Source organism: Achroia grisella, unplaced genomic scaffold (assembly GCF_030625045.1).
Source record: "Achroia grisella isolate CSIRO2021 unplaced genomic scaffold, CSIRO_AGI_Agris_v1 utg1867, whole genome shotgun sequence".
Classification (NCBI taxonomy): Eukaryota; Metazoa; Arthropoda; class Insecta; order Lepidoptera; family Pyralidae; genus Achroia; species Achroia grisella.
The window spans coordinates 74,592-102,585 of record NW_026712690.1 but is presented as its reverse complement, the minus strand read 5'-3'; the positions used below and the strand labels follow the sequence as shown (position 1 = coordinate 102,585).

Sequence of the window (27,994 nt, the reverse complement as noted above, 5' to 3'; positions counted from 1 at the left end):
AAATATTTATGAAGTTGCCACAATTAAATAATACTGTTCCAGAGTATAGACATAGAAAATCAAATAATATATTCTATAATCTAAATAATTTTCTCAGTTATTGATAAGTATACCTAATTAGATGTTTATAAAAATATTTCAAGATCTCGTATTCCTTTCAGATGAATCTAGTTATTATATCTCTATTTCTTTCTATTTGATTAGGTGAAAAATCAGAAATTTCCTTGTGAAAATATTTAAAATCTACTTTTGTAGTACAATCAAAATAACAAAATAAATATTTTTAGTTCCAAATTCAAATAAAGAACCGCGAAATTCTAGTTTGAAAATAGTTCTCGTAAATGTAATTCCAAATTCAAATGAGGTTTACTCATAATTTTAATTCCAAGTTTAAATTTCTTTTTCTTTCTTTATCATGGCATCACATAAATAATAGTTACAAAACAAACTTACCATTCTCAATTCAAATGGGGTTATAATTTATATAGATCACAATTCTAATTCCAAATTTAAATCAGGTTACGTGTGTACTTTATTATTATGTTGTAAGACGACGCGATCTTGCAGCAATGCGTCGTGGGCTCTTAGGCGTAGTGCTTCAGCGCTTGCCAGACGCGCCAGCGAGGATGAAGGGGATGGTGGGGACGGGGGTGATGAAGGCGCTGGTGGGTCTGGTTCTGGTGGACGCAACGCTGGAGGTGGTAACGCCAGTACGTACCTGTGGAGACAATTTAGTGTTACTACATAAATATATATGAATTTCTCTTTTTTTGGTTTGCTCCCGTTACTTTGTCTGTATTCGCTACTAACGAGAATTGAAACCAGATGGGAACAATCCAGTAGGATAAAAATTTTAGTGTTATAGGTTACCTACGGAGAAAAAAGTTCGTAATGTGGACTGATGACCCCAAGCTAGCAATGTATGGTCAGATTAACTTCAAAGCGGTTCTCCCTGGAAACCATCATAATAAATTTCTGGTGAATTTGTCACAATGGGTTAACTCTGACCTGCCCTTATGCTCATCCTTTGAACTTCCACTAGTGACCCGCCAGAGTAAAACGTTAGCGCAGGAATATGCACAATTTCACTAGCATACATTAAAAAATCCCAACGAGTCACTAAACAAGTCTTTCAGTTACAAAATTGGCTTGTTAATATTGTCATCACCGGAGAGTCAGTCAGAAATATAAATTGATAGCTTTATTTTATGTCAACCAGATTCAAGCTTACAAACTTTTTTTATAGACAAACGAACTTGCAGCTCATCTTATGGTAAGTGATTACCGTCTCCCATGAACACCCGCAACACCAGAGGAATTTCAGTATAAGTTCTTCTCAATCGAATCTATATACTGAACTAGATGGTAGGGAAAAAAATATACTACAAAAAATTGATTCATAAGCGGCTAAAATGTCCTACATGAATAAATTATTTTTTAATTTGAATTTGAAGTCAGACCATGAGGCTCTTACCTATGTAGCAATGCACGGAAAGCTGCAGCCGGTTCAGCATCATGCCACAGTGGGGTTGGGACTCCTAGGGCTCCGAGTCCCGCCCCTAAGCCCAGTGCCCACCACTCTCCCCCCGGTGGGGCGCCGCCCGCCCAATCGCCGACTACTGCAACAAAATTAATTATATAAATCCTACTAATTACTATTATTTATTTGACGATCTCGGTGGTCTAGTTGTTTGACACACCGCTTTACTCCCGATAGTTGGTTCTATTCCTCGCACAGTGCAAACATTTGTATTCATGAGTATGATTGTTTGTATTGGTCTGGGTGTCTTCTATGTATATTATGTATGTATTTACAACAAAAAGTATGTAAGTATTTATTAACTATTGTATAGTGCCCATAACACAAGCTTTGCTTACCGTGGGACTAGATGGCGCTGTGTTAATTGTCCAGAGTTATTTATTTATTTATAAATATTATTATTAATATAATTACAAAAAGTTATGGTAAATAATTGATATATTAAAATATTTACATACAAATAATGCCAGGTGATATATTCACAATGCGCATTGTTCGGGTTATCGTATGAACAAATATAATAACGATATCGATCACCTGCGCTAACGACTTTTATTATCAACTAGCTGTACTCGCGACTTCGTCCGCGTGGAATTTAACTTTATTTTTCTGAAATAAAAGTAGTCTAAGTTACTCCTTATTACATCAGCTACCTGCCAATAACAGTCTCGTCAAAATCGGTCCAGCCAATTCAGAGATTATCCGGAACAAACAGACAGACAGACAAAAATGTTATTTTGGTGCATGTACAGTATTTATATTCATATGCATGTAGTAAAAAAACAGTTATTTCAATATTACAAACAGACACTCCAATTTTATTTATAAGTATAGATTATGTTAGAACATCCTGTACTGTTATATCTCTCCAATTACCAACATTTAATTGAACCATAACTATGTCGTTAATACGAGAATTTATTACGTACAGTTTGACTGAGGTACTTACTCAGTCTTCAAAGTAGCTGTCTATGCGTTTATTGCAGCTAGCAACAAACGCATAGACAAACAAAAATTGTAAAAAATATTATTTTGGTGTCTATACCGTATTTATATTCATATGCAAGTAGTAAAAAACGGTTATATCAATATTACAAACAGACACTCCAATTTTATTTATATGTATAGTTAATAGACCCCCAATTGAAGTGTTTATTGTAGGAAAAATTTATATCCAGAACTGGCATGACATTCAAATATTTACGAAAAGAAATATGTTACTAAACCTAAATTTATTATTTTTACATTGTTCACAACAACCACGGTGGTCTTTCGGTTTAGTGCACTGATTTAGTTCTGATGGTCGCGGATTCGATTCCTCGGTCTACAATCATTTGTATTCATGAGTATGATTGTTTGTATCTTTCTGGGTGTATTGTACGTATATGTATTTAAAAAATGCGTCTAAGTTTTTATATTAGTTAACAACATAAGCTCTGCTCAGCTTCGGACTAGATGGCGCTGTGTGAATTGTACCTTTTATATCAGTCCAGTACCCATAACACAAGATCTACTTAGCTGGGGACTAGATGGCGCTGTGTTAATTGTACGTTTTATATCAGTCCAGTACCCATAACACAAGATCTGCTTAGCTGGGGACTAGATGGCGCTGTGTGAATTGTACGTTTTATATCAGTCCAGTACCCATAACACAAGATCTGCTTAGCTGGGGACTAGATGGCGCTGTGTGAATTGTACGTTTTATATCAGTCCAGTACCCATAACACAAGATCTGCTTAGCTGGGGACTAGATGGCGCTGTGTGAATTGTACGTTTTATATCAGTCCAGTACCCATAACACAAGATCTGCTTAGCTGGGGACTAGATGGCGCTGTGTGAATTGTACGTTTTATATCAGTCCAGTACCCATAACACAAGCTCTGCTTAGCTTGGGACTAAATGGCGTTGAATTGTCCATGACTATTAATATTATTATTAATTGCTAACTAATAACTGATTAGCGTGTTTTTTATAAATATTTAAATATACTCGCACATGTGTCAGTTAAAAGACAGATAACAATCGGTGATTTAAAAATAAAATTAGGGTAGTTACACACTAATGCGCATATAATGACCGCCACATACTACAATTACGCGCGGCACCGCCGATACGTTTACGTAGTGATTTATTGTCTGTCATTACACACCCACCTCCTAAACTTGATAATTGCTCGAATATATTTCTATTCGTTAATGGTTATATATTTTGTTTTAAGGCTATCCCTTACCCCGCCCCATAGGGGGGAAGGGGGTTGTTAATAATGTGGACTAATATTGTACATAAAATTGTAAACTTGCTTTTAAAAAAAAGTAATTCAGTACAATTTATGGCCATTTATTCTCAATCTCAGTTCAGTACAGATTTACTGTACTGAACTGAACGGCAAGGAAAAAAATATTAATATAAAAAATTTGACGTTCATAAGCGGCTAAAATATCCTATGAATAAACTATATTTGATTTGATTCGAGGCCGTGTAACGTAACGTAACTGCATTTCAGTTTAAAGTAGTACCTACTTTACTATATACTAAGTGTGTTCTGAAGGTTAAACTTCATCCCGAGCCGGAGGCGAGGATGTAATAGAGCCGAGTGTGTTAAATACGCACGTACATCGTACAACGTTTTTCAACACACTTGATGTTAAATAAACTCAACCATAAAACTGTAAACCACACTGTTGCATTCCCGCCATTTTACTTTTTTAAATCAGCGAACTGCCTACTGGCTGGCGTCACACGGCGGACAGTTCGAAATTTGAAAATAAAAATATCAAATAGTGCTGTTATAGAATATAACTTCACTATTTGCGTTTATAACGCGCGTGTGTTTTGTGAACTGCTTTATATATTGAAAACCGGTGAAATTATATCCACTTTACGAGCCAGTCTGTTGAAAATTAAATTACTTTCGCGTAGTTTATGATTTATAAGTCTGACTTTAACTATTATTATTATCATTTTCAATTTTATAAATATATTTTAAATTATAAATGCGAAACCACGAAGCGTAAGTTACCTATAAGACTGTTAGTGATAGGGTGTGAAGTAAAGGGTGTACTGATTTTATCGCCAGCGGGTTAGTGTTAATTGTAGTTGATACGCGGTGTCACATCACACCGGCCACGGGTACACCCTCTAGGGTTGTCACTTTATTTATTTTTAACCAAAAAAATAATTATCAACTAATGCACATACATATACAATTACATTACTACATTATTACTTGGCCCACATTCAGTATATTCTGTTACATCTATCAAAGCGATAATAGATAGAAAATTTTTTAAATACATACATAATATACATAGAAAACACGCAGACTCAAAACAGCCAAAACATTTGTACTCATGATTATAACCGTTTGTAGCGTGCGAGGAATCGAACCCGCGATCATCGGAAGTAAGGCGGTATGCTAAACCGCTAGACCACCGAGGCCATCGAATCTAGCCTCGACGGCGGTAAATATATCTCCTCAATAAAACAGTAACTGATACTTTGATAGTATATTAGATACAAGAGTAATTTTGTGTAAATTCATTTTAGACTCTCACTTTAATCATTTGTGGAAACTTAATTTGTTAACTGTAATATATAAATTGTAAAACTACATAGATTGACTGAAGTAGCTAAATATTTTCCTTAAATAAATAAATTATTGTGACAACCCTAAATAGCTCAAACTTAAAAACAAACTACCTCTACATGTTCAGTAGATAGGAATCAAATCGACGACATCAGCTTTTAATGACAAACACTACTATTACTATTTCCTTACCGCCTAGCGCCACCTACCGGTAATTACGGTAACCAAACCACAAATTACAATACAAATAACATATCATATGTTATTCCATACGATTGTGTATAATTAAGGCCAATTTTGTACACTAAACACGTTAAAGGCATTTTTTTATCGTTAAAATAATATTGTTTATAAAATGAGGAAAGTAAAAAAAAATATTTGTCGTAAATAGTGATTAGTGAGCGATTAGAATGTGTGATTATATATATGATTATTATTTCGATATAAATACATAGGCAGTACGATTTTTTAGGTAAGTAATAGTTTGTTTTAAAGTTGGTCCTTCGAGCCGGATTAATTTATATAGATCCAGAAAGTAAAGTAACTAATTTCATTGATAATTTAAGAGCTGCCCATGCGAAATCGGTACGGACTATTAGTAGTAAATAACCTGCAATCGCTGATGAAGTAAATACATAGATGGCATAAAAAAAATTAAGAAAAAAGATGGATACTGTTAAAAAAAACATAAACTCACCATGTTCGTGATGCATAAATGGTGCATGGTCTCTTCCCATTGCTTTCTCCCTTTTACGCCATTTCGCTCGTCTGTTCTGGAACCAGACCTACGACAAAACATAAAAATATAATGAATATACCTTTTTACTAACGCGGAATTAAATATCTTTTTAGACGCTATGTGAATTTTCCTGAGATTATTATTATAGTTATTTATATTACTATTTCTTATGTATATTAGTCATCATCATTCATCATTGCCTTGCCTTTATCCCATTATCTGTGGTCGGCGCAGTATGTCATTCTCTTCCACTGATCTCTATCCGCCGTCATATCTGAGCATACTCTCCTTTTATTCATATCATCTTTCACACAATCCATCCATCTTTTTTTAATGTGTCCTCCCCCTTTCCATCCATCATATTATACACTTTCCTTAAGACATGATCCTCATTCCTCCGCATAATATGCCCATACAAGTTATTTATAATATGGGCTATGTGTAGTCTGAAATATATTAATATATTATGATTGATATATTTATACTTCATACATTGTCTCACCCTAACATTACATAAAGACGTAGAGTAAAAATATTCTAAAGATTTACAGCTTCAGTAATAAACAGCTGAAAACCATTGTACAAAATTCACGGACAGTCTTCCTACTGCAAGAACCGCTGCTCTATGGCAATTTTAATTTTTTTTTATTGTGTAATTGTTGGCAATTTGACACCCCGCCCGTGTACCCCTCACACCCCTCGCTCGCCTACACTCGACTACAATGGAGACGTAATGAAAAGCAATTACGCATACGTGGTTTCCATGCCACGAACCTAATACTGCAATTCCGACTGTAACACTAAGGAAATATGGTTGAAATCACATGTCGCAGGAGAGCAGAATAGAAACAAATTGAGCCAGCGGAGTGGCATTGCGCTAATAAAAAGACATTGTTAAGAGTACGAAAAATTGATGTAATTTCATAATTCCTGAATGAGACCGCTCTACTGTGACGGTGCATTTTCACAAAGGCAAAGTGAATGCAATTAGCCATTAAATACTTTAGAAACTAACTAATTACTTTCACATTGACAACTTGAATGAAGACCTCGATTGTCTAGCAGTTATGCACACCGGCTTACTTCCTATGGTCCCAGGTACGATTCCTCGCACAATACAAACATTTGTATTTATGAGTATAATCGGTTGGTCTAGGTGTTTCCTATTTAAAGTATTTTTATTTTACTATTTTCTTTTAGGCCAGTTCGTAGAAGTCTTACCTAACTTAGAAAATATTGCAACTCGATTGTTATTAATTTTATATTCCTATATTCTTTATGGCACATTGAAGTACAGTAGTAAACTATTATATACAAAGTAAGCAAAGATGCTCACACCTCTAAAACAGATCTCTACCAGTCAACCCAACACAGCGTAGCATAGCTAGTCGTGACTGGGTAACACTAGTGCAACTTAACAATTTTAACACGGGTAATCAGGGCACATAGCTCGTAGGACAGATGGCCGTTGGGGCAGTAAAGTCCTCGAGTGGCGACCACGGACCGGAAGATGCAGCGTGGGAAAGCCAGCAAGGTGGACCGACGATCTGGTCAAGATCGCTGGAAGGCATTGGATGCGAGCAGCGCAGGACCGATCGTCGTGGAGATCTTTAGGGGAGGCCTATGTCCAGCAGTGGACGTCTTCCGGGCTGCGATGATGATGATGATGAATCATTTCAATTCCATATCAGTAATTGCACTGGTATGGTACTGGTATGGTATGGTACTGGTATGGTATGGTACTGGTATGGTATGGTACTGGTATGGTATGGTACTGGTATGGTATGGTACTGGTATGGTATGCTGGTATGGTATGGTACTGGTATGGTATGGTACTGGTATGGCATGGTACTGGTATGGCATGGTACTGGTATGGTATGGTACTGGTATGGTATGGTACTGGTATGGTACTGGTATGGTACTGGTATGGTACTGGTATGGTATGGTACTGGTATGGTATGGTACTGGTATGGTATGGTACTGGTATGGTATGGTACTGGTATGGTATGGTACTGGTATGGTATGGTACTGGTATGGTACTGGTATGGTACTGGTATGGTACTGGTATGGTACTGGTATGGTACTGGTATGGTACTGGTATGGTATGGTACTGGTATGGTATGGTACTGGTATGGTATGGTACTGGTATGGTATGGTACTGGTATGGTATGGTACTGGTATGGTACTGGTATGGTACTGGTATGGTACTGGTATGGTACTGGTATGGTATGGTACTGGTATGGTATGGTACTGATATGGTATGGTACTGGTATGGTATGGTACTGGTATGGTATGGTACTGGTATGGTATGGTACTGGTATGGTATGGTACTGGTATGGTATGGTACTGGTATGGTATGGTACTGGTATGGTATGGTACTGGTATGGTATGGTACTGGTATGGTATGGTACTGGTATGGTATGGTACTGGTATGGTATGGTACTGATATGGTATGGTACTGGTATGGTATGGTACTGGTATGGTATGGTACTTGTATGGTACTGGTATGGTACTGGTATGGTACTGGTATGGTATGGTACTGGTATGGTATGGTACTGGTATGGTATGGTACTGGTATGGTATGGTACTGGTATGGTATGGTACTGATATGGTATGGTACTGGTATGGTATGGTACTGGTATGGTATGGTACTGGTATGGTATGGTACTGGTATGGTATGGTACTGATACTGGTATGGTATGGTACTGGTATGGTATGGTACTGGTATGGTATGGTACTGGTATGGTATGGTACTGGTATGGTATGGTACTGGTATGGTATGGTACTGGTATGGTATGGTATGGTACTGTTATGGTATGGTACTGGTATGGTATGCAATGGTAACACCATGTCCACCTAATCTTGAGAACATCGTAGTTAAATCCAAGTGCATTTATTTACTTATACTTGATTTATTTATAAATTTACCATTATGGGCTAATGGCCTAACTTCATGCTCATTCTATCATCCTCAACTGGTACCTCACCATACTGTTAGCGCGGGCGGAATCTTATATTCATTATTATACATAAATAAATATAAGGGAGTGAGGAAATAACGTGGACTGATGACTCCATAGCCAGCAATTACCATGTCAGCTTGAAATCAGTTTGAGGTCCCCCTGGAAAGCATTCTGATAAATACCTAGTAAATTTGTCAAGGTGTACTAACTGACCTGACCTCATGGTTCATCTTATCTTCCTCCACTGGTAGCGTAAACCCTTAGCGCAGGCGGGGGCACCATTACATTATAATCCATAAAGAAATTATATATTATGTATTATACATATAATAATTAACAGTCTTGTTTTCTCATAACAATTGTTTACAAGGAAAGGCGATTGTTAGTAATGTGGACTACCATTTGCCTACCCCATTGCTAGCAACGTGCCATGTCAAGTTGACATCCACGCGATACCTCCTGAAAATCATGATAAATTGCCATTTGCTAAGATGGGCTAACTGACTTGACTTCATGTTCATCTTATCATCCTCCACTGGTGCCCCGCCAGCGTAAACCGTTAGCGCAGGCGGGTGCACCATTCCATCATCATCCATAAAGAAAAATACATAATATAATAGGTACTATCAGGACTTGTTATCTCATAAGAACTCCCTAACCACTTAAGCAATTCTTGAATCAATCATATCCAATTAAATTAATAAAGTACATTCAATTAAAACGAGTTAAAATACAAGTCAATGCAAAGTTGAGAACTACATTAAAGAGACCACGTGTCGATCACTTCAGATTTTTCTAGAGCCTCGATTATTTCCAATTTCAATCAAGACTTTCAAAGAGAAATAAACCTAATTAATATACCGAATAAGTATATTTTAGAATAAGGAGAAATGTTGTACAAGAAAGTAATGCAAGAGAAATAAAATTAAACCTTATTGTGAGAGCGATTGTGCTATTTTTCGCTTGATAGCGGTGAAGTAGGGGGCGTGATGGTCGTTTGTCAGTGCACGCCATCTATCGAGTGGATTAAAAGCAATTTGCACTGCGTAGAGTGTGATTTAAGAACAGCGGGTGGGGTACTGATAGTGAATAGGGTTGCCACAGTCGGTTATAATTTTACTATAGTTTTTTTTTAACTATGCAGGGGGTTTTGTACATTACTGTTGACGCAAGGAAGAAAATATTTAAAAAACTTGAATTCTTAAGCTGCTAAAATGTTTTGTAGAAATAACTTAAAATTCATAGCGCTAACAATATCATCTGATTGCACTAGGAATGAGTGCGTAGCGGTTTCTATGTTGATTATCGAATGCCTCTTGTTATTGTGTAACTATTTATTTTAAATAACATCTATTCAAAAGAGCAACACGCAATTTTCTTGCTCATTCTTTTTGCGAGTCTGCATTTGGAATAAGTGGTAGAATAAAAAACTAGGACTATTCAAAAGTGCTTGTATTGAGTTTATTTGAATAAAGATTTCTGTTTCAACATGAATAAATTATTTTTGACTTGATTTGACTAGCTTTCTGTTTTTTAATATATAAGGTATTGACTTGATTTAGTTTCCAAACTAATTATATTTCAGAATTTAAGTAGCACTTTTCCTTTGATACAAAGATTCAGATAAAGAAACTTCTTAGAATACAAACGAAATAGACTTCGTTCCATAAGTACCAAAAATTACGGTTACATCAACGTTATTAGAGTGTTTTATTCTTTAGAAAACAATACTGATATAAAATAAAATTTTACATATAAACATACGAGTGACAACCCTAATATTAATAAAATTTGAATTCAATAAACATGATCCTTATTACGTCGACTTAAAGTTCCCATCTATTCATTGTAATGTAGGGTGTATGAGTTTCAATTGCACTAGTCATTGAGAACAAGTGGCGGCACTATAGTACATGCCCTATTGGGCATCAAGTGGCTCATTCAAACGTATTAGTGACGTGTAAACACTAGTTAGTAACTAACTAACTAAAACTACTTTCATTTTTAATAAAAAAAAATATAATCAACGCAAAAACCGAAGCAGAAATAATATTATACTGAGATGCGTCCCAAGGCATTAAAACATTAAAGGCAATTAGCAAAGTTAGGGGCAAAAACTATCCAACAGGGCCTTGAACCCTTCTGTGGTGTGCCTCGTTGCCTAAAACTGGGATATCTCAAAATCATAATCAAACAGAAAGCACCGAATCACTGGTAGAATATGCCAGGATTAGTACATTCTAAAGCCCTAATAATGGGCTACTCGAATCAATACTCCAATAGACTATTACTATTAAGTAAAAACAATATATGCATCATGACTAGAGCCCTCACTGGACACTGCAAATTGTATAAACACATGGCAAAATTAGGCCTCAGCTTAACGACAATCTGCAAATTCTGCTAAGCAGAAGAGGAAACGCCCCTACACATCCTATGTGGTTGTAACCCACTCCTGCATACGCAAAATATCTCCTTTGGAAAGTATACACTATACCTACCCTGAGGAGATAAAAACCATCGCTCCTAAGAATATCCTTCAATTCCTGTCTCTGACGGTAGGTAGCGAACTTTGAAAAAGGGCGAGCACAATTGATCTTTGTAGGTCGCAGTGCTTAACACCTGCCAATTGTTAAAAACCCTAAACAAAAAAAAATCAAGATACTGGCAGCGTGCTTCTTGAATGGGCATACTTAGCCTCTGGGCAAAGTGGCCACCAGCTCTCAGGTCACAAATAATCTCGATGAGCCGCGCTGAAATACTCGTCAAAAACAATTTAGCTTCCGGGCTCCATGGGACATATGTCTCCACGGCAAATGACTAAGATAACTAGTAAGGTTGAATCGTCCGGTGAAGCTGTAAAGGCCAGCTGCGGCAAACAGCACTAAGGTAGTCCGAAAAAATAAAAGTAAGGTTGTAAATAGCATTATGCCATCGTACTATCCGCGATCGAAATTTATCCCTACACGCTGGAACCTAAGTGATCTCGGACATTGCGGTTTCAGAGGAACTTCCTCCCGCATAGACTTAGATTGTAGATGAACTACCCGCCGAGGTTTTCTCACGAGACTACGGCATGAGGTATTTATTTAAACGGTACGCAAAGGGAGATCACAGAAATTTTATTCGAAGACATATGCTCGTATATTTAAACTTATAGTATTAGTATAGTAATACACTGATATATGTACATACATCTGTATGCAACTCACCCAAAGTCCGACAAGCATGAATGCATCGCAAGATTACCTCCTTCCCCATACCATACACTCAAGTTCATAATTATTGCCAAATTGCAGCGCTCGCTTTAACTACACCACGAGAGTACTCGTGGTTTAAACCACGCTTAATTAAACCATTGTTAGTTGCGTAGACGGAGTACAGAACTGAATTCTGTCTTGATTATTACAATATAATAGGAAATCTTTATTTTAATAATGTTAATGGCCTGAATCACTTTTGAATTGTCTTTTTATTTTCTACCGTCATAATTGATTTACAAAAGAAGAATAGGCAAGAATCCAGCTATTTCTTTTTCAAACAAATGTAACATTATATTTTTACAACTTTACATTTTTACCGAAGTAGACTTTGTATAAAGTCAGTTGTGTGGTTAATTCTATATTACTTATTTCGCCCGCTAAGCAGCTCGCTTAGTAAGCTGTGGAATTACAGGGAAGAAACATGTTTTTGAAAAGACTTCATCTAAGAAAAGAAGTATCACATAACTAAGTGATGTCTGTGCTATTCGTATATATATATAGGTAATTGTTACCACTTACCATCGAGTGGACTATCAGTTGGTTTGTTATTTCCGTATTTAAACGAGTGGTCTTATACGAAGCTTATACCACATTAAATTAGTCGTCGATATGTATTATATATAATAATTTAATAACCTTGAACAATTCACACAATGCCATCTGGTGCCAAGCTAAGCAGAGCTTGTGTTATGAATACAAGACAACTGATACAACACTTGAATACATATGAAATATACACAGAAAACACCCCGATTAATACAAAATCATACTTGTGAATACATATTTGTACCGTGCGAAAAATCAAACCTGCGACCCTGGAAGTTAGGCGGTACCAAACCGCTAGTCCACTGAGTCCGTCATATAAAAGATAGCAGGTAAAATGTACTCTATAACACATTGGTGTAGAATGACTGTTGATGGTACTCCAGTTCATCTGCTGTGTCTTTCTCTAATCCACACTTACACCTCGCATTTGAAGACAAGTGCCCGGCTCGTTAGCGTATATTCATTTTTAATCTGTCGTTTAGACGATTGTGTCGTATTGTCTCTGGTTATATTCTATCTATAGTTCATTGGTCGGCTTATATTTTATCAACCAACTTTAAAAAAAAATCTCTCGATTCTACGTTATATGTAACAACAATAAACGTTATATGTATTAGAAAATGAAATTAGAAATTTAAATATATACCTATAACTTAAAGGTGACTGACATAGTGATCTATCAACGCACAGCCCAAGCCACTGGACGGATCGGGCTGAAATTTGGATGCAGGTAGATGTTATGACGTAGGCATCCGCTAAGAAAGGATTTTGATTAATTCTACCCCCAAGGGGATAAAATAGGGAATGAAAGTTTGTATGAAACTTTGTCAATTTCAAACCGATCGGGCTGAGACTTTGCATGCATAAAGCTACTATGACGTAGGCATCTCCTAAGAAAGGATTTTTATGAATTCCACCGCTAAGAGGATAAATTAACGCGAGCGAAGCTGCGGACAGAATCTAGTAAAAATATAAGCCGACTAAAGAACTATAGATAAAATATAACCAGAGATTTCTTCTTCAGAACTTCGTCTGCATATACTTGACATGTATCATATTTCGCCCAATTTATATTAATTAAATTATATATAATATATATTAAATTTTAGCCTATGTTTTCTTCTGAGCTGATGTTAGCTACTGTAAAATTTCATCCAACTCCGTTCAGTAGATTTTGCATGCATGATGGACGGAAAGATTTTTGAGTAACCGATCCATACTCACAAATTTTTGTGTTTATAATATTACTAATACCTCTGAATGCCTTCTTAAAGCTTCTTTAAGCTTCTAGTTTAATTGTAAGGTCTGAAACGTAAATTGGCGTGGTGTACACAATACATTGCTAATTCGCACCATCATTATACTCTTGTGAGAACAGCCCTAATATTTACTGCGTCCGTCACCTTAGGTAACGTAGGGTTGTCACCAAATTATTTACCAAGGTATACTTTGAACAAAGTCGTTTGGAATTTCTATTGTAATTTGAGATTTGAAAGTGAAATTTCAAGGTTATTTGCGATAAATAACTTTGTAATTTTAAAATTTAGCAGAAATGTGATTACCATGAAAACGGTTATTGTGAGTTAATCTTAAAAGATATCACAGACTTTTTTTTAAACTTTTAAGGAGAACAATTCCGTCATACATATTATTTGTGTAATTTTACCGTTTACACAACGCACGCAGCGGAAATCAAAATGATCATTTTTAACACATTTTTCATCGCTGATCCGCTCCTATTGGTAGCGTGACGTTACAGTCTACATAGTTGTAGCACAGATAACATAATATTACATAGTATAGCACCTGATTAATATATTAAATAACCACAACTTTTAATTGAATACGATAATACTAATCACAATAAAAAACGGTTAGTTTCGAAATTCGTATAGTTTTTTTTATAAAACCAACTAGAATCCGAGTTAACAAACCGAGTTACAGACTAATAGATTGGGCTATACAGCAATTTATGGTATAGTTCTTTTTTATTTTTTTTCCTAAATAAATTTCATTTTGACAACCCTAACGTAAACCACATTAGCGCTTATTACAGCTACTTTTCAGCTAATTGCTTGCTATTAAAACCGTTACAGGCTTTAAGTTTACAATAGTCGCCGTTTAATAGTTAAGTGGCACTATTTTAATGTTTAAAATTGGCAATTTCACTAAGTCAAGTATTTACAAATACTTATATATAAAATTCTCGTGTCACAGTGTTAGTTACCATAGTTCTCGGAAACGGCATAACCGATTTTGATGAAATTTTATATGTGTACTCGGTAGGTCAGAGAATAGGTTGTTATCTATTTTTATATCCCTAAGTATAGTATAGTATAATAAAGTTAGTTTTAGAAAACTGTCCCAAGAGATTGTGTCAACCCAGTTAGCCGGGGTTTGTTGCCCCTAGAGTCAAGGCCGGGGCAAAGAGGCACCAACTTACACCCCCTAAGGGGGTGTAAAAGATCAGTGTCTGTCTATCCTATAATTTATTATGACGGCCTCGGTGGTCTACCAATATAGAACACCGCTTTTATTCCAATGGTCGCGGGTTCGATTCCTCACACTGTACAAACATTTGTATTTATTTGATTGTTTGTATAGGTCTGGTTGTTTTCTATTTATATTATGTATATATATACAAAAAAAATGTCTAAGTATTTATATCAGTTGTTTAGCACTAATAAGCTCTGCTTGCCGTGAGATTAGATGGCGCTGTGTTAATTGTCCAGGATTATTGTAAATTATTATTAATATTATATAGGTAATTGTTATAAATATAATAGCAAAAGAGCAACACACAAGTTTCTTGTTCGTTCTTCTTTATTTCAAAATATGACTATTCAAAAGTGCTTGTAATGAGTTTATTTGAATAAAGATTATTTCTGTTTCTTTTTCTAAATAATTTCTCAAAGCCAATAACCAAATTTCACCTTTCAACTCAAACACTGGTAGGTACTTTGTGAATAAAATAGACGAGACAAATGTACCCCTGCTCGACATCTCACAAACTCTACCTCATTACCCTATTCCAATTATGTCATTAATAAATATTAACTAGTAATATGGAATATCACTAATTAATAATTATAATAATAATTTGTAATATAAAGCAATTAGCGTTGTGGTTATAATAATATTTCGTTCATTTAATAAACTACATATTAATATGCCACTCGAGATTATTATACGCGAAATTATATTACTATTATATGAATGTTATATGAATATATTAATTGATCGGTTATTGTTTATTTGATTTATTCTATTTTATTTGTATTATTTATTCTTATATTATTATGACGAGAGTCTAGCGGTGTAGTACATTCCCTTACTTTCAATGATTGCGTTTCGATTCCTTGTATAATTTTTTGTAATCATGTGTTTGATTATCTGGATATAGGTGTTTTGTATGTACATTATGTATGTATTTACAAAGAAAACATATCTATGTATTTATATGAGTTGAGATGCAACATTCCATGTTTATGGTAAACTATCTTACCTGAACTCTGGCTTCGCTAAGGTCCAGCCGCATGGCCAATTCTTCTCTGGTGAAGACATCAGGGTACTGCGTCTTATCGAACGCCCTCTCCAGCTCGTGCAGCTGGTATGTGGTAAACGTTGTCCGGCTGCGGCGTACCTGCTTGCACACACAATGAAACAATATGCAATCTCTATACATGTAACATTGATGGAGATATTAATAATAACAGGACAGGTCATTGTCGATTATATAAGAACGAAAAGTGATCTGACATTGAGGGTAATGAAGCTGGAGTCGAGCCACAATGCGTGTCTCAAGGCGTTCCTGGCCTGGGTCCGCACCAACATGCTGCCCACCTTCATGAAGGAGGACTACTGGCCGAAGGGTGTGGTGTACCGGCGCTACTGTGGCAGATTGCCGTCATCGGTGCCGTAACCACACATACAATTTCAATATTTTAATTTTATAATATTATTTCATATGTATGTTAGTCTATAAAGTATTTATAATATGGGCCTAGTAGCCTAAAATATATAACTAGTCGGCCCGTGGTCAAAATTCGACCATAATTTATTTAAATTTCAATAAACACCCAGACCGATACAAACTATCATTCTACATATACATAAGATTACAAACATTGGTAATGTTTGTTGTATTATGTACATTACTTTCGTTACTTCGTCATACTCGTGAATGAGTGCTGCTTGTAGGGACTGGTCTGATCTTATCATTACGACTGATTTAAACTTATTTTGATACTCAGCCAGTTGGTTGTGTATTTAATATTTTGATTAATAAATTAGTGCTAGTTGGCAGTTTGTATTCATATATTTCAATTTAAAAAGTAGTAAAGAAACATCTAAATTATTTAAAGAGCAACACGCAAGTTTCTTTTTCGTTCTTCTTGTAAGACAGCTTTCCGAATGAACGGTAGATACAAAAATTACTATTTAGTTTATTAAAATTAATAATTAGAGATGACTATTGGAAAGCGATTCAATGCAAGTTTCATTGAGTAAATGATTTTCTATTCTATGGAACAAGAGATTCACAAAATTGCGCAGAAAATTTAAAGAAATCGCAATCGAATCCGCGACGATTGCAATTAAGGCGGTGTGCTAAATCGCTATACCACCGAGGCTCAACCAGGTCAGTCAATTCGTCGACCAAATTGTTCAAATCTTAGCAAATTACCTTGCGCGGTCTGCCAGCGTCGAGTGCCTCTAAATGTTCGCCGTGGTCCAAATGTTCGCCGTGGTCGGTGTGCTCGTTGTGTGCGTGATCGCTGTGATCGTGTTCATGATCGTGCTCATGATCGGAGTCTGAGTGCGCGCCGCTTTCACTTTTCAGTTCTATTCGATCTGTTGAAAAACATAACTGTATGAGATATTGTCTTTGGTCTAATTTATCAATAAAGTTTATAGTGAATGTTTATAATGTACTCTGTGCATTTTATAGAAGAGTCTGTATTGTAAAATGGCGGTGGAACGGTCAAATTATATGTGTAATAATTTAAATACAGTACATATTATATTTTAACCTAGATAGAGTTTGTACAAAATCATTATCGTGGATAACAAGTAGTGCAGAATGCTAACAATTTGTTTTTTAATTATATCACAAAAAAAATTAAATCAATGAAAAACATTATACACGCTACCATGTATTTTACACGCACATACATATTTGAATATTGTTGAAATATATACATATTTAGTATTGTTGGTTCAAATATCTTTTTGTATTTTTTATTATGGTCGAATTTCGACCGGTGTGCGACCTAGTGGGACTAGTCTAATTAAATAAGTAAATTGTATGTGACGATTTGTAAAAAAAATAATTAATTAAATTGTAATTTATGGTTCAACCCTAATATATGCATGGGAATTCAAATTAGGACTGACATCAAAATTGCTTAACTTCATTGATCGATGTCACTAATGAATACAATAACGATATTTAAATCAAAATCAATTTTTCATACACAAATCAAACATTTTTCCCACCGTACCAGTCCGTGACATGACATCGATCCCTTAATCCTCAATTCCCGACATATCGCCGAACAAACACACGGACAGACTATCAACCCTGCATAATACAGAATTACCACCCTCCAAAAACTTTTCACTGACTAATTAAACGGGAACACAATCGAAATTCAACTTTAACACAACGCCATACGATTTAAAATTCTGCCAACACTGCCACTAGTGATGACCCTTGCCAAAAAGAACCGGTACAAAACACGGTTTTTGTTAAGCACTTAACGTCACTCGATATTATGTTCACTATTTATTTATACTAATACCATTTTAATTTCTTTGTTATAATTGTTACGCGGAGTTTAGTAGAGATCAACAATGAGTCGTACAAACGTAATAAGATGTAAAGAAAAACGTTTATTGTATTAGTGAACGATCTCTTTGAATAGGCATTTGAACTCTCCACCTTTGATTTAAATGTAATTCAATGTCTAGTGATGGGACCTTAATGTTACAATAACCGATTTTATTCGGCATTATTTTGTGTACCCATTTTATTATTGGTATATTACATTACGTATTAAAGTATAACTAGTGGTCGCCTAGTGGTCGAAATTAGATAATTAATTTAACATTGAGTAAGACAAACAAATTATTAAAGACAAATAATATGAATCCATTCTAAATTTGACCACAGACCTTAACAATAAACGTGCGTGGGTCAAACACACATTAATGTGTCACGTTTTTTTCTATTTGATGTATTTTTTATAAGTTTCGTTCGTATTAAAAAAAATAAATATAATTACAATTTAATCAAATAATATTTTATATCTAAATCGTTATTAAGCCATTTATATGTATATACATACAATGAGGAATGTAATAAAATTTTCCAAATATTTAAAATTTCAAATAAAACAATTATTAAAATCGGAGAATGTTAAACATTTTGACTAACAAACGTGTTCGATATTCAAAATTTGCAATTAAACAATTATTAAAATCGGAGAATGTTAAACATTTTGCTAACAAATGTGTTCGATATTCAAAATTTGCAATGAAACAATTATTAAAATCGAGAATGTCAAACATTTTCACTAACAGACGTGTTCGATATTCAAAATTTGCAATTAAAGAATTGTTAAAATCGAAGAATGTCAAACATTTAGACTATTTTAGACTAACAAGCGTGTTCGATTTTTAAAATTATACGATTATTAAAATCAAAGAATGTCAAACACTCGCTAGTGATGTGACATCGCTAATCAAAACAAAGAGACGAGATTGTAAAATTAATATCGCGTTAAACAATTAGCCGTGTTACATTGCAGTCAGGAATTTAATTAAAGCTTTTTACCTATTGTGTGCTCGATTCTATAGCGACTCCAAGTTGAGTCAAGTTATTGACAATGAGTGTCAAACTGTCAACTAATTATCTCTCTCTTAATAATAATTAATCTTACTAATATTATAAACGCGACAGCTTGTGAATATGGATGGATGTATATTTGTTACTCTTTCACGCAAAAACAACTGAACCGATTTTGATAAAACTTAAACAGTAATATAGCTCATCCATCAGAATAACATATAGACTACAAATTTCACGCGAGTGAAACCGCGGGCACCACTAGTATAATATTATATGACAAAGTTTAATTATTTGTATAATCTTTCAATAATGTATCTTTATAGTGTAAAAATAATATAGTTAGGTCACAAATTTAAACACATAATTGCAGAAGACAGAAAGACAGTTATTCTAATTTGTTAACTGTACGTCAGAAATATAGAACTTGAATTCGCATACTTAAAGAAATTTTACGTGAAAATAGATCGCATCGTGTGTACACAGTCATAGAAAAGAAAAAAAGCAGACGTCGCCGTGTGTAAATAGTAGGATTTATTTCTATAAAGTACTGGCAATATTTCACAAATTGATGTTTAAAAGTCGTTTTTATTACTTTGTATTTTTTCGGAAATCCGTATCAAAAAATAAGCGACAACCGATTATAGGCCTTATAAAAGGGGAATAAGTCATTTATTTGTGTAGTATTCTTATTTGTAAGCGTAACAAGTAATTTTGAACTTTATGCTGATGGGAAAGAGGATTATTATTGTGTACATGGTGTAGGGCGCATGTGAAAGCAATACGGAACATGGAGTGCCAATTTGAACGGATTATTTTGATATGAAATGGTATCTCGTTTGAGTACTCTATATAGAAATTACTCTGTATCGGATTTTGAGATCAAAATAAATCATGAAAGAGTTCAAACGTCGTAAAATTTATATATTTAATTTTTTTTATACAACGATCGTGACAAAAGCTTACGGTATGTATGCTTATTTGTAGAAATGATATTCAAATATATTTTAAATTAACTACGCGTCCCAATTTCGCATGATTATATTGATGCTACACTAGCTGTGTCCGCGGTTTCAACCACATGATATTTGTAGCCTAGATGTAAAGTTTCATTAAAATCCGTTCAGTAGTTTTTTCGTGAAGAAGTAACAAACATCCATCTATACTCACAAACTTTCGCGTTTATAATATTAGTACGCAGTTAGATTTGTGTCCTACAATAATACTAGTAATAACAACAAAATAACATGCTTTAGTACTTTTATTACCTATTTATAAGTACTTATATGGTAGGCCCAACATCACTTAAAATAAAACCAATTTCATATTTCAAAATTCATCGGCAATACAATATTGTTGCATAAAATAAATATTAGTCTTGGTCTCACAGCTCTCTATGCCAACTCTTAAAACGTAACACACATATGAAAAAATCATACATTATAATGTAAAATTTTCTAAATTAAACATACTGCTAACTAAAGTAATCTTATAAAGAATAATCAATTATATAAACAGAAAACGAAATGTCACAAATCCTAAAACGAAGTCCTAGTTAAAAAAAATAAGAATTTTAAAAATATGACTGTTGTGTTGTAACTGGCTAATAAGAAATGTATTTCATATTCTAAATTTATATTTAAATTCTGTACTTCCATTTATTGAACATTCTTGGTTGTTACGTCACTTCAATTCTATTGTCAATACCATCCAAATATATATTTTTTCTCCGTATACCTAGTCTTTATTTCTTTACCTATATACAAATATAATAAAACTACAACAACATGACTGTATGGGCGCAGTTCCCTTTGCCTTTCCATTGAAAGATAAACAGAACATAAAAAAGTAGAGTTCTAGATTTCAAATCATTTACAAACAGATGTATAATCTGCCGCCTTTTTCTCGTCTTCCAAATTCGAAATAAATAGGTACCCATCATCTTTATGAATTACTTTTTTAACATTTCCAATATGGAAGGCGAAAGGAAAGAACCGATAAGGGCATGTATTGTAACTCTTTAGACAAGTCGTCAATAATTATTATACTTTTAATAATAGCAAAAAAAAATAATATCAAGTACCGTCGCCAAATACCTTTCTCGAGTACGCATTGAATTCTGTATGTTGAATACTGAAGTAACATAATTACACTAACATTTCATTGTACACAATCCTTTAATAACTACTGGAGTGAGATAATATTCATTCATACGTAGTCATTATTTTGTGTGAACATGTGTTATAATATAATATGTGGATTTTTTTGTGGACGCTACACCGCGGGGGGCTGTATTATGAAATATGGGGCGATTATGGGATAATAAGTTGAGATTTTAGCATTTATTAGTTATTGATTATGGTTTCGTGTGTTTATAGAATAATATACAGAAGACTAGTTTATACACGCGACTTCGACTGTATAAATTTTGAGGTAAGAGAGCATAATGTTCAAATTTAAATAAGTTCCGTTCAGTCAGTACGTCCGAATAGTTATGAAAGAGTAACAAAAACACAAACCTTTGCATTAATAATGTTACTATATATCCATACGAAGTATTATAACCTAGTAGTAGTCGTCTGATGAAAATATGGTCGAAATTCGACCATTTTTTTATTTAAATTATGGTTATGTTCGATATTTAATAAGACTACAGACTAGTAATATTAAAGACAAACAATATTTACCTATTCTCAATTTGACATATGTGTGTGTCAAATACATGATGTTTTTTTATTTATTAAATGTATTTTTATGCATAATTAAATAAATATTAGCATTCTGCACTCCTTCTCTATATAAACTACTAGCTACTTGCCCCGGCTCCTCACGGATGTACATGTATTATATATAAACCTTCCTCTTGAATCACTCTATCTATTAAAAATACCGCATCAAAATCCGTTGCGTAGTTTTAAAGAATTAAGCATACATAGGGACAGACAGACAGCGACAGCGACTTTGTTTCATAATATGTACCTAATGATAAGTGTGCGAAATTATATACTCCTTCATCAACGCAATTTTCGTAAAAAGAGGTACAAAGTATTTGCTTCATGTATTAACAAAGATACTTACTGAATTTGTTTTTTGGCGTTTGAAGAAATTTAGGTCTTATACTCTATATACTTTGGAATAAAATCCATCGCTCCTAAGAATATCCTTCAATTCTTATACCTGACTGTTCTAGGTAGCGAACTTTGATACAAGGGCGAGCACGATAGATCTATGTAGGTCGCAGTGCTACAGGTCTTAACACCTGACAATAACGCTAAATAAATATATATATATACAGGATGGACTGTAAAAAGTCGTGGGCGTGTGTACCTCAGTCCAACTATATCACCTGCTAAGCAGAGTGTTCACTTGTAGGCTGAGATAAGACAGTGAAATAACTTGGTGAATTTATTATTTATTTGCATGCAAACACGGTACGTAAATAGATGCATTGTTTCACAAAAAGCACAATCGTGACGCGCCATACTCTGACATGCAATTTTTTTATAAAATATTCAGGAATTATATATAATTTTAACAATTTTTTTTCAGACTACTCCAATGCTTTTGGCCGCAGCTGGTTTCTACAGCTTCACCGGACAATAGGGGGCGAGTGCAGATGGCACTCCAAAACAATGGAAGGACTTATAGAGCGGCTGAAGGCCAACTCCCGCGTGATGGATACGACTTTAATCTGAGGGCATGTCTAGAGGAACGAATCTCGGCTCAGGCCGTCGTAATTTCGATCCCCGTTAAAACTGGACGAGGGATCGATCGGAGGGGGATCGGAATTATATAATAATAAAATAGTATATAAAGTAATAAGTGTAATAATAATAATAATAATCTTATGATTATTATTTCATTTATCATAATTAATATCAACGTTAATAGGTATAATAGAAATTTATTTCTTTAATGTTATTAATTAACTGAAGTCATACATAGGTTTTTTGGAAGTAAATTAAATAAAGTATTCGTCGCTACCACAAAGCCTTGAGACCAAGGTTTATAACCAGTGCCTTACGGTGCCGAAACGTGGACACTGACGATACGACTGGTCCACCAACTCAAAGTCGCTCAACGAGCTATGGAAAGGGCTATCCTTGGAGTTTCTCTGAGAGATCTAATCCGTAACGAAGTAATTCGCCAGAGAACTAGGGTCACCGACATAGCTCTTCGTATTTGCAAGTTGAAGTGGCAGTGGGCTGGTCATATCTGTCGCAGAACCGATGCTCGCTGGAGTAGGCGTGTTCTAGAGTGGAGACCGCGAATTGACAAACGTAGTGTAGGACGCCCCGCAGCTAGGTGGAGCGACGACATACGTAGGGTTGCGGGTAGTAACTGGATGAGAAGGGCTGAAGATCGTACCCAGTGGCGTGCCTTGGGAGAGGCTTATGTCCAGCAGTGGACTGCAGTGGGCTGATGATGATTAATAGAAGTAAATTAATTAAATAATTATAGTCCAGTATCATTTATATAATCACTACTCGCCCCGGCTTCGCACGGGTGTACATGTATCATATATAACATATGTAAACCTTCCTCTTGAATCACTCTATCCATTAAAACCGTTTCAAAATCCGTTGCGCAGTTTTAAAGATTTAAACATACATAGGGACGGAAGATTGATAGGACGGATGAAAGATTGTATGGAATTTTGTATGGATTATCGTCATTTTTAAAGCTAGAATAACGAAACTTATTTATTTCTAAGATTGTTATACATTTTTTATTATTTTAAGTCGCAGGTATAGTTAGTAATAATATATCTCAGGACAACGCATACAGCTCCATCTAGTACCAAGCGAAGCAGAGTTTATGTTATTGGTAGTAGACAATATATATACATACTTAGATATATTGTTATGTATAAGTATAATTAGTCAAAATCACGGCATCTTACCAAGTTTTATTTTTATTGAGTTCCCAATATTTCGGCAGTGTTTCAACCGCCGTGATCACGAGTAAACTAAGCAGATGGTAAATATCACGGGTAAACTGATGAGCAGCGGGTAGATGGTAAATTGTTTTTTTTCGGTTGTTGTTATTGAAATACAAAATAAAACGTGGTAAGATCCCGTGATTTTTACTAGTCTTATATATAAAATTCTCGTGTCACAATGTTAGTTACCATACTCCTCCGATACGGCTTGAGCACTTTTTATGAAATTTTATATGTGTTGCTGGCAGCTTGTCTACCATTCTTTTCATAAACTTTATATTTTTAATATCTATTTTTTATATGTCACTTTTGTTTTGTTACTTCTCGCTGTGAGCCCTTTTGGGAAGAATACACATTTTTCCTAGTATTTGGTTTTTATTAAAATAGTAGTTGTGTTCCCGCTCCAGTAACAATATGCATATTCAGTAGGTCCGAGAATTGGGTACTATGTAATTTTCATACCTCTAGTAAAGTGAGGGTTATCCACCTTAACTTTTTTTTTAACTTTTGGATATTTTGTGGCATTAAAAAATACCTACATACATACAAAATTTTTGGTTGTACCTAACAACCAAAAATTTTCACCCTTCTATCACCAACCCCTATTTTTTAATAGTACCTAATTTTAATTTATATGGCAAAGTTTGGGGAGTCAACTAGATATATAATATAAGTAATGACTGCGATACATATAGAACACTATAATATATCACTTTGCTCTATTTATTATCAACATTTTCCGTACCGGTCGCGTTATAAGTATTTTTTTTGTAGTTTTTTCAAATTACTTAGTGTGAAAAAACTTCATCTACTTTAAATACCAAAACCGATAAGAATACTTCATATTTAGCACTTTTGTTATAAATATCTAGTAATTGACATTAGACATTATTATGTGGATTTTTAATAAATTTATTATATTTTAATTGAAAATATATATAATATTATAATATATATAATATTTTCATTATTATATATATTAAAATATATAATATATATATAATAAAGTTCAGGTCTTGGCTATAATAGATTTTAAGTTCACTATATTGTCTAATAGATTTCTCATAAAAGTTAAATAATATTTAGTAGTGTTTACAATTATTTAAGAGAAAATGTCACGCTCTACATTAGGTATAGGTATCACACTAACGGTTTGGGAGAAGGAATTGTTAGTAATGGGGAAAAGTAACCCCATTGCTCGTATGTTTAATATTAAACAGTGGGCTACAGTGCAAAATACCCCAGTGGGGTAACTTACACTATAGCGTCCCATAGCTAGCAATGTAACATACCAGGTTGAACTCTACGCGGTACCCCCTGGAGATCATCATGACAAATTCCTGGTGAATTTGTCACGATGAGCTAACTGATCTGACTTCATGATCATATCATCCTCTTATCATGCCAGCGTAAACCGTTAGCGCAGGCAGGTGCATCAATCCATTATAAAAAAGTAAGTAGATATTAAATGTAGGTAGGGGGTACCCTACCTACATTTAATATCTATTTTTTTTTGATAGATATGTCAATATCAAAAACTTTTGACCCCTTAAGGATAATTTTTATGTTATATTCGAGATATATTATAAGGACTTATTCACCTTACTTTTGTCCACTAATTTCGGAATTTTAATAAAAATATTTTTAATAAATAATATAATTACCTTTTTTTAATGAATTATTAATTATAGGTATACCTATATATATAAATTTAACTTAAAAACAACTACTATAATAGATGCATTATTTACATCCACAAAGGTTAAAACTTAAACTCTATATCTACTTACCTATATTTAAATGGAGTGAAAAAAATTGGTAGGATTATCATATTTAAATAATTTAATAATATCTTAAATGATATCAAGATGTGTCTTTATTATCGTAATGTATATCTACCTACAGATAACACGTAAGCAATAAAATAATATTAGCTAGATACATATTAATATACAAATGTATTCTACCTATTAATATAAAAATTAAATAGTTTTCCAACATACCTGTTTGTCTGTCTGTATGTCCGAGAATATTGTCAATAGTGTAGGCAGCACCGCGACGACCCGTTTCAGACATTTCGTAACACTACAATAGTCTACTGCACTAAGTCACTTCACTACTTTAAATAAAGCTGTATATTTAAACATCAAAACATTGTATTTGTTATAAAAAAAAGTTATTCCATCAACATATAAAAGTCCATTAAATTGCAAAGCAAAAAAATATTATTAAAAAATATAACAATTAAATTTAAAATTCGAATCGTCGTAGTTCGTCATTAGTTAACCCATTCACCGCCAATGGCAGTTTTCGTTACGAACTTCAAACTTGCACTGTCAAGTCGACCCGACTTCATTCACTTCCGACATCCCGCCTACTGTGACAGCCTACCACCCTGCACCCCTCTCTTTCATGATCACCTGAATAAGATATGTCTGTCTCTTTCACAAGCCCCGCCTCTATACTTTGATTGGTGAATTAGAAGATGGGATAGTGAATGGATGAGATTACCAGTTGACAAGTCAAGTAGAGAGTTTTATCCACTCGTGCGAGAAACATGATATCTGTCAAATGTACTGGTGTAATTTAATTCATTTTAGAATGTTTATTGCATATGTAAAGAAATATAAAGATATATTTTTAAAAATATCTATATCTACTTATAATTTGTTATTGCACATAAGAAATTAATATACCTACTTACCTACCTACTATTTAAATTATAAAATTTGCTTCTAATCACAATTTTAGCTCTTGAACCCTAGACGGACTCTCCTCTGGAGCAAATAACATAACTCTGATGCTTTATATGACGTTTAACCTGAATGAAACCATGAATTTTATCTGAATAAGGTATCAATTTACAGAGCGCAAAATAATAGATATCATTCGCAGGAAGTAAAAGAGCTTTTTTTAATTTAAATAACAGATAAAATATATTATTATGTAGGCAAATCTACTTAGGTACCGAGTGTTTATCTAAAACATTATAGACATGAAATAATAATGGAGTAAGTAGTACGTTAGCTTGATTTAATACCTATCTACTATAAAGAGTAGGTGTTCTCTAACAATTCGTTAAGGGAATGGATGAAAAGTTAGTACCTAACTTTAATTTTGAAACTTTAATCATAAGAAAAGGTAGCACCATATAATGTACATAGTTATCTACACAATAAAAACTTAAATAAATGACTACCAACCGTTTGTAATAAATAGCAAAATATTGATTAGTATTTTCTGAATTATAATGACGGACTACTTAGTTGTAGGTCCTAGTGACAAAAATAGTTTAGATATTTATTTAGGTAATTTTTTATAATTAAAGTATTTATTGTACTAAAATTTAGTTATTTATCTATAGTAACTCAACTAGTTTACTTGACCACTTTTTCACTGTAGTCTTAAAGGTTCAAGCGAAAAATCAGGTAGTCAAAAGTCCACAGAATGCCAACTGCACTTAAGTAGATACGTACTCAATAACTATTCTCAATTTTTACTTTATTAGTAATGGATGGATTAATAGAATTAAATATCTCTATACTCTTGTTGCTACTGATGACTACTA

General features: G+C 34.1%; 1 protein-coding gene across 1 annotated transcript; it reads right to left on the bottom strand.

The window, feature by feature from the left end:
• Positions 1–314: 314 nt before the first annotated feature.
• Positions 315–26,502, bottom strand: LOC131841660 (retina and anterior neural fold homeobox protein 2-like). Its single transcript, XM_059189985.1, has 6 exons — positions 26,430–26,502; positions 17,322–17,488; positions 16,143–16,283; positions 5,824–5,911; positions 1,475–1,619; positions 315–718 (listed from the first exon to the last, which is right to left on the bottom strand). The coding sequence occupies exons 1-6, from the start codon at positions 26,500–26,502 to the stop codon at positions 520–522; spliced, it is 813 nt and encodes a 270-aa protein (XP_059045968.1). The 3' UTR covers positions 315–519.
• Between the last annotated feature and the right edge of the window lie 1,492 nt (positions 26,503–27,994).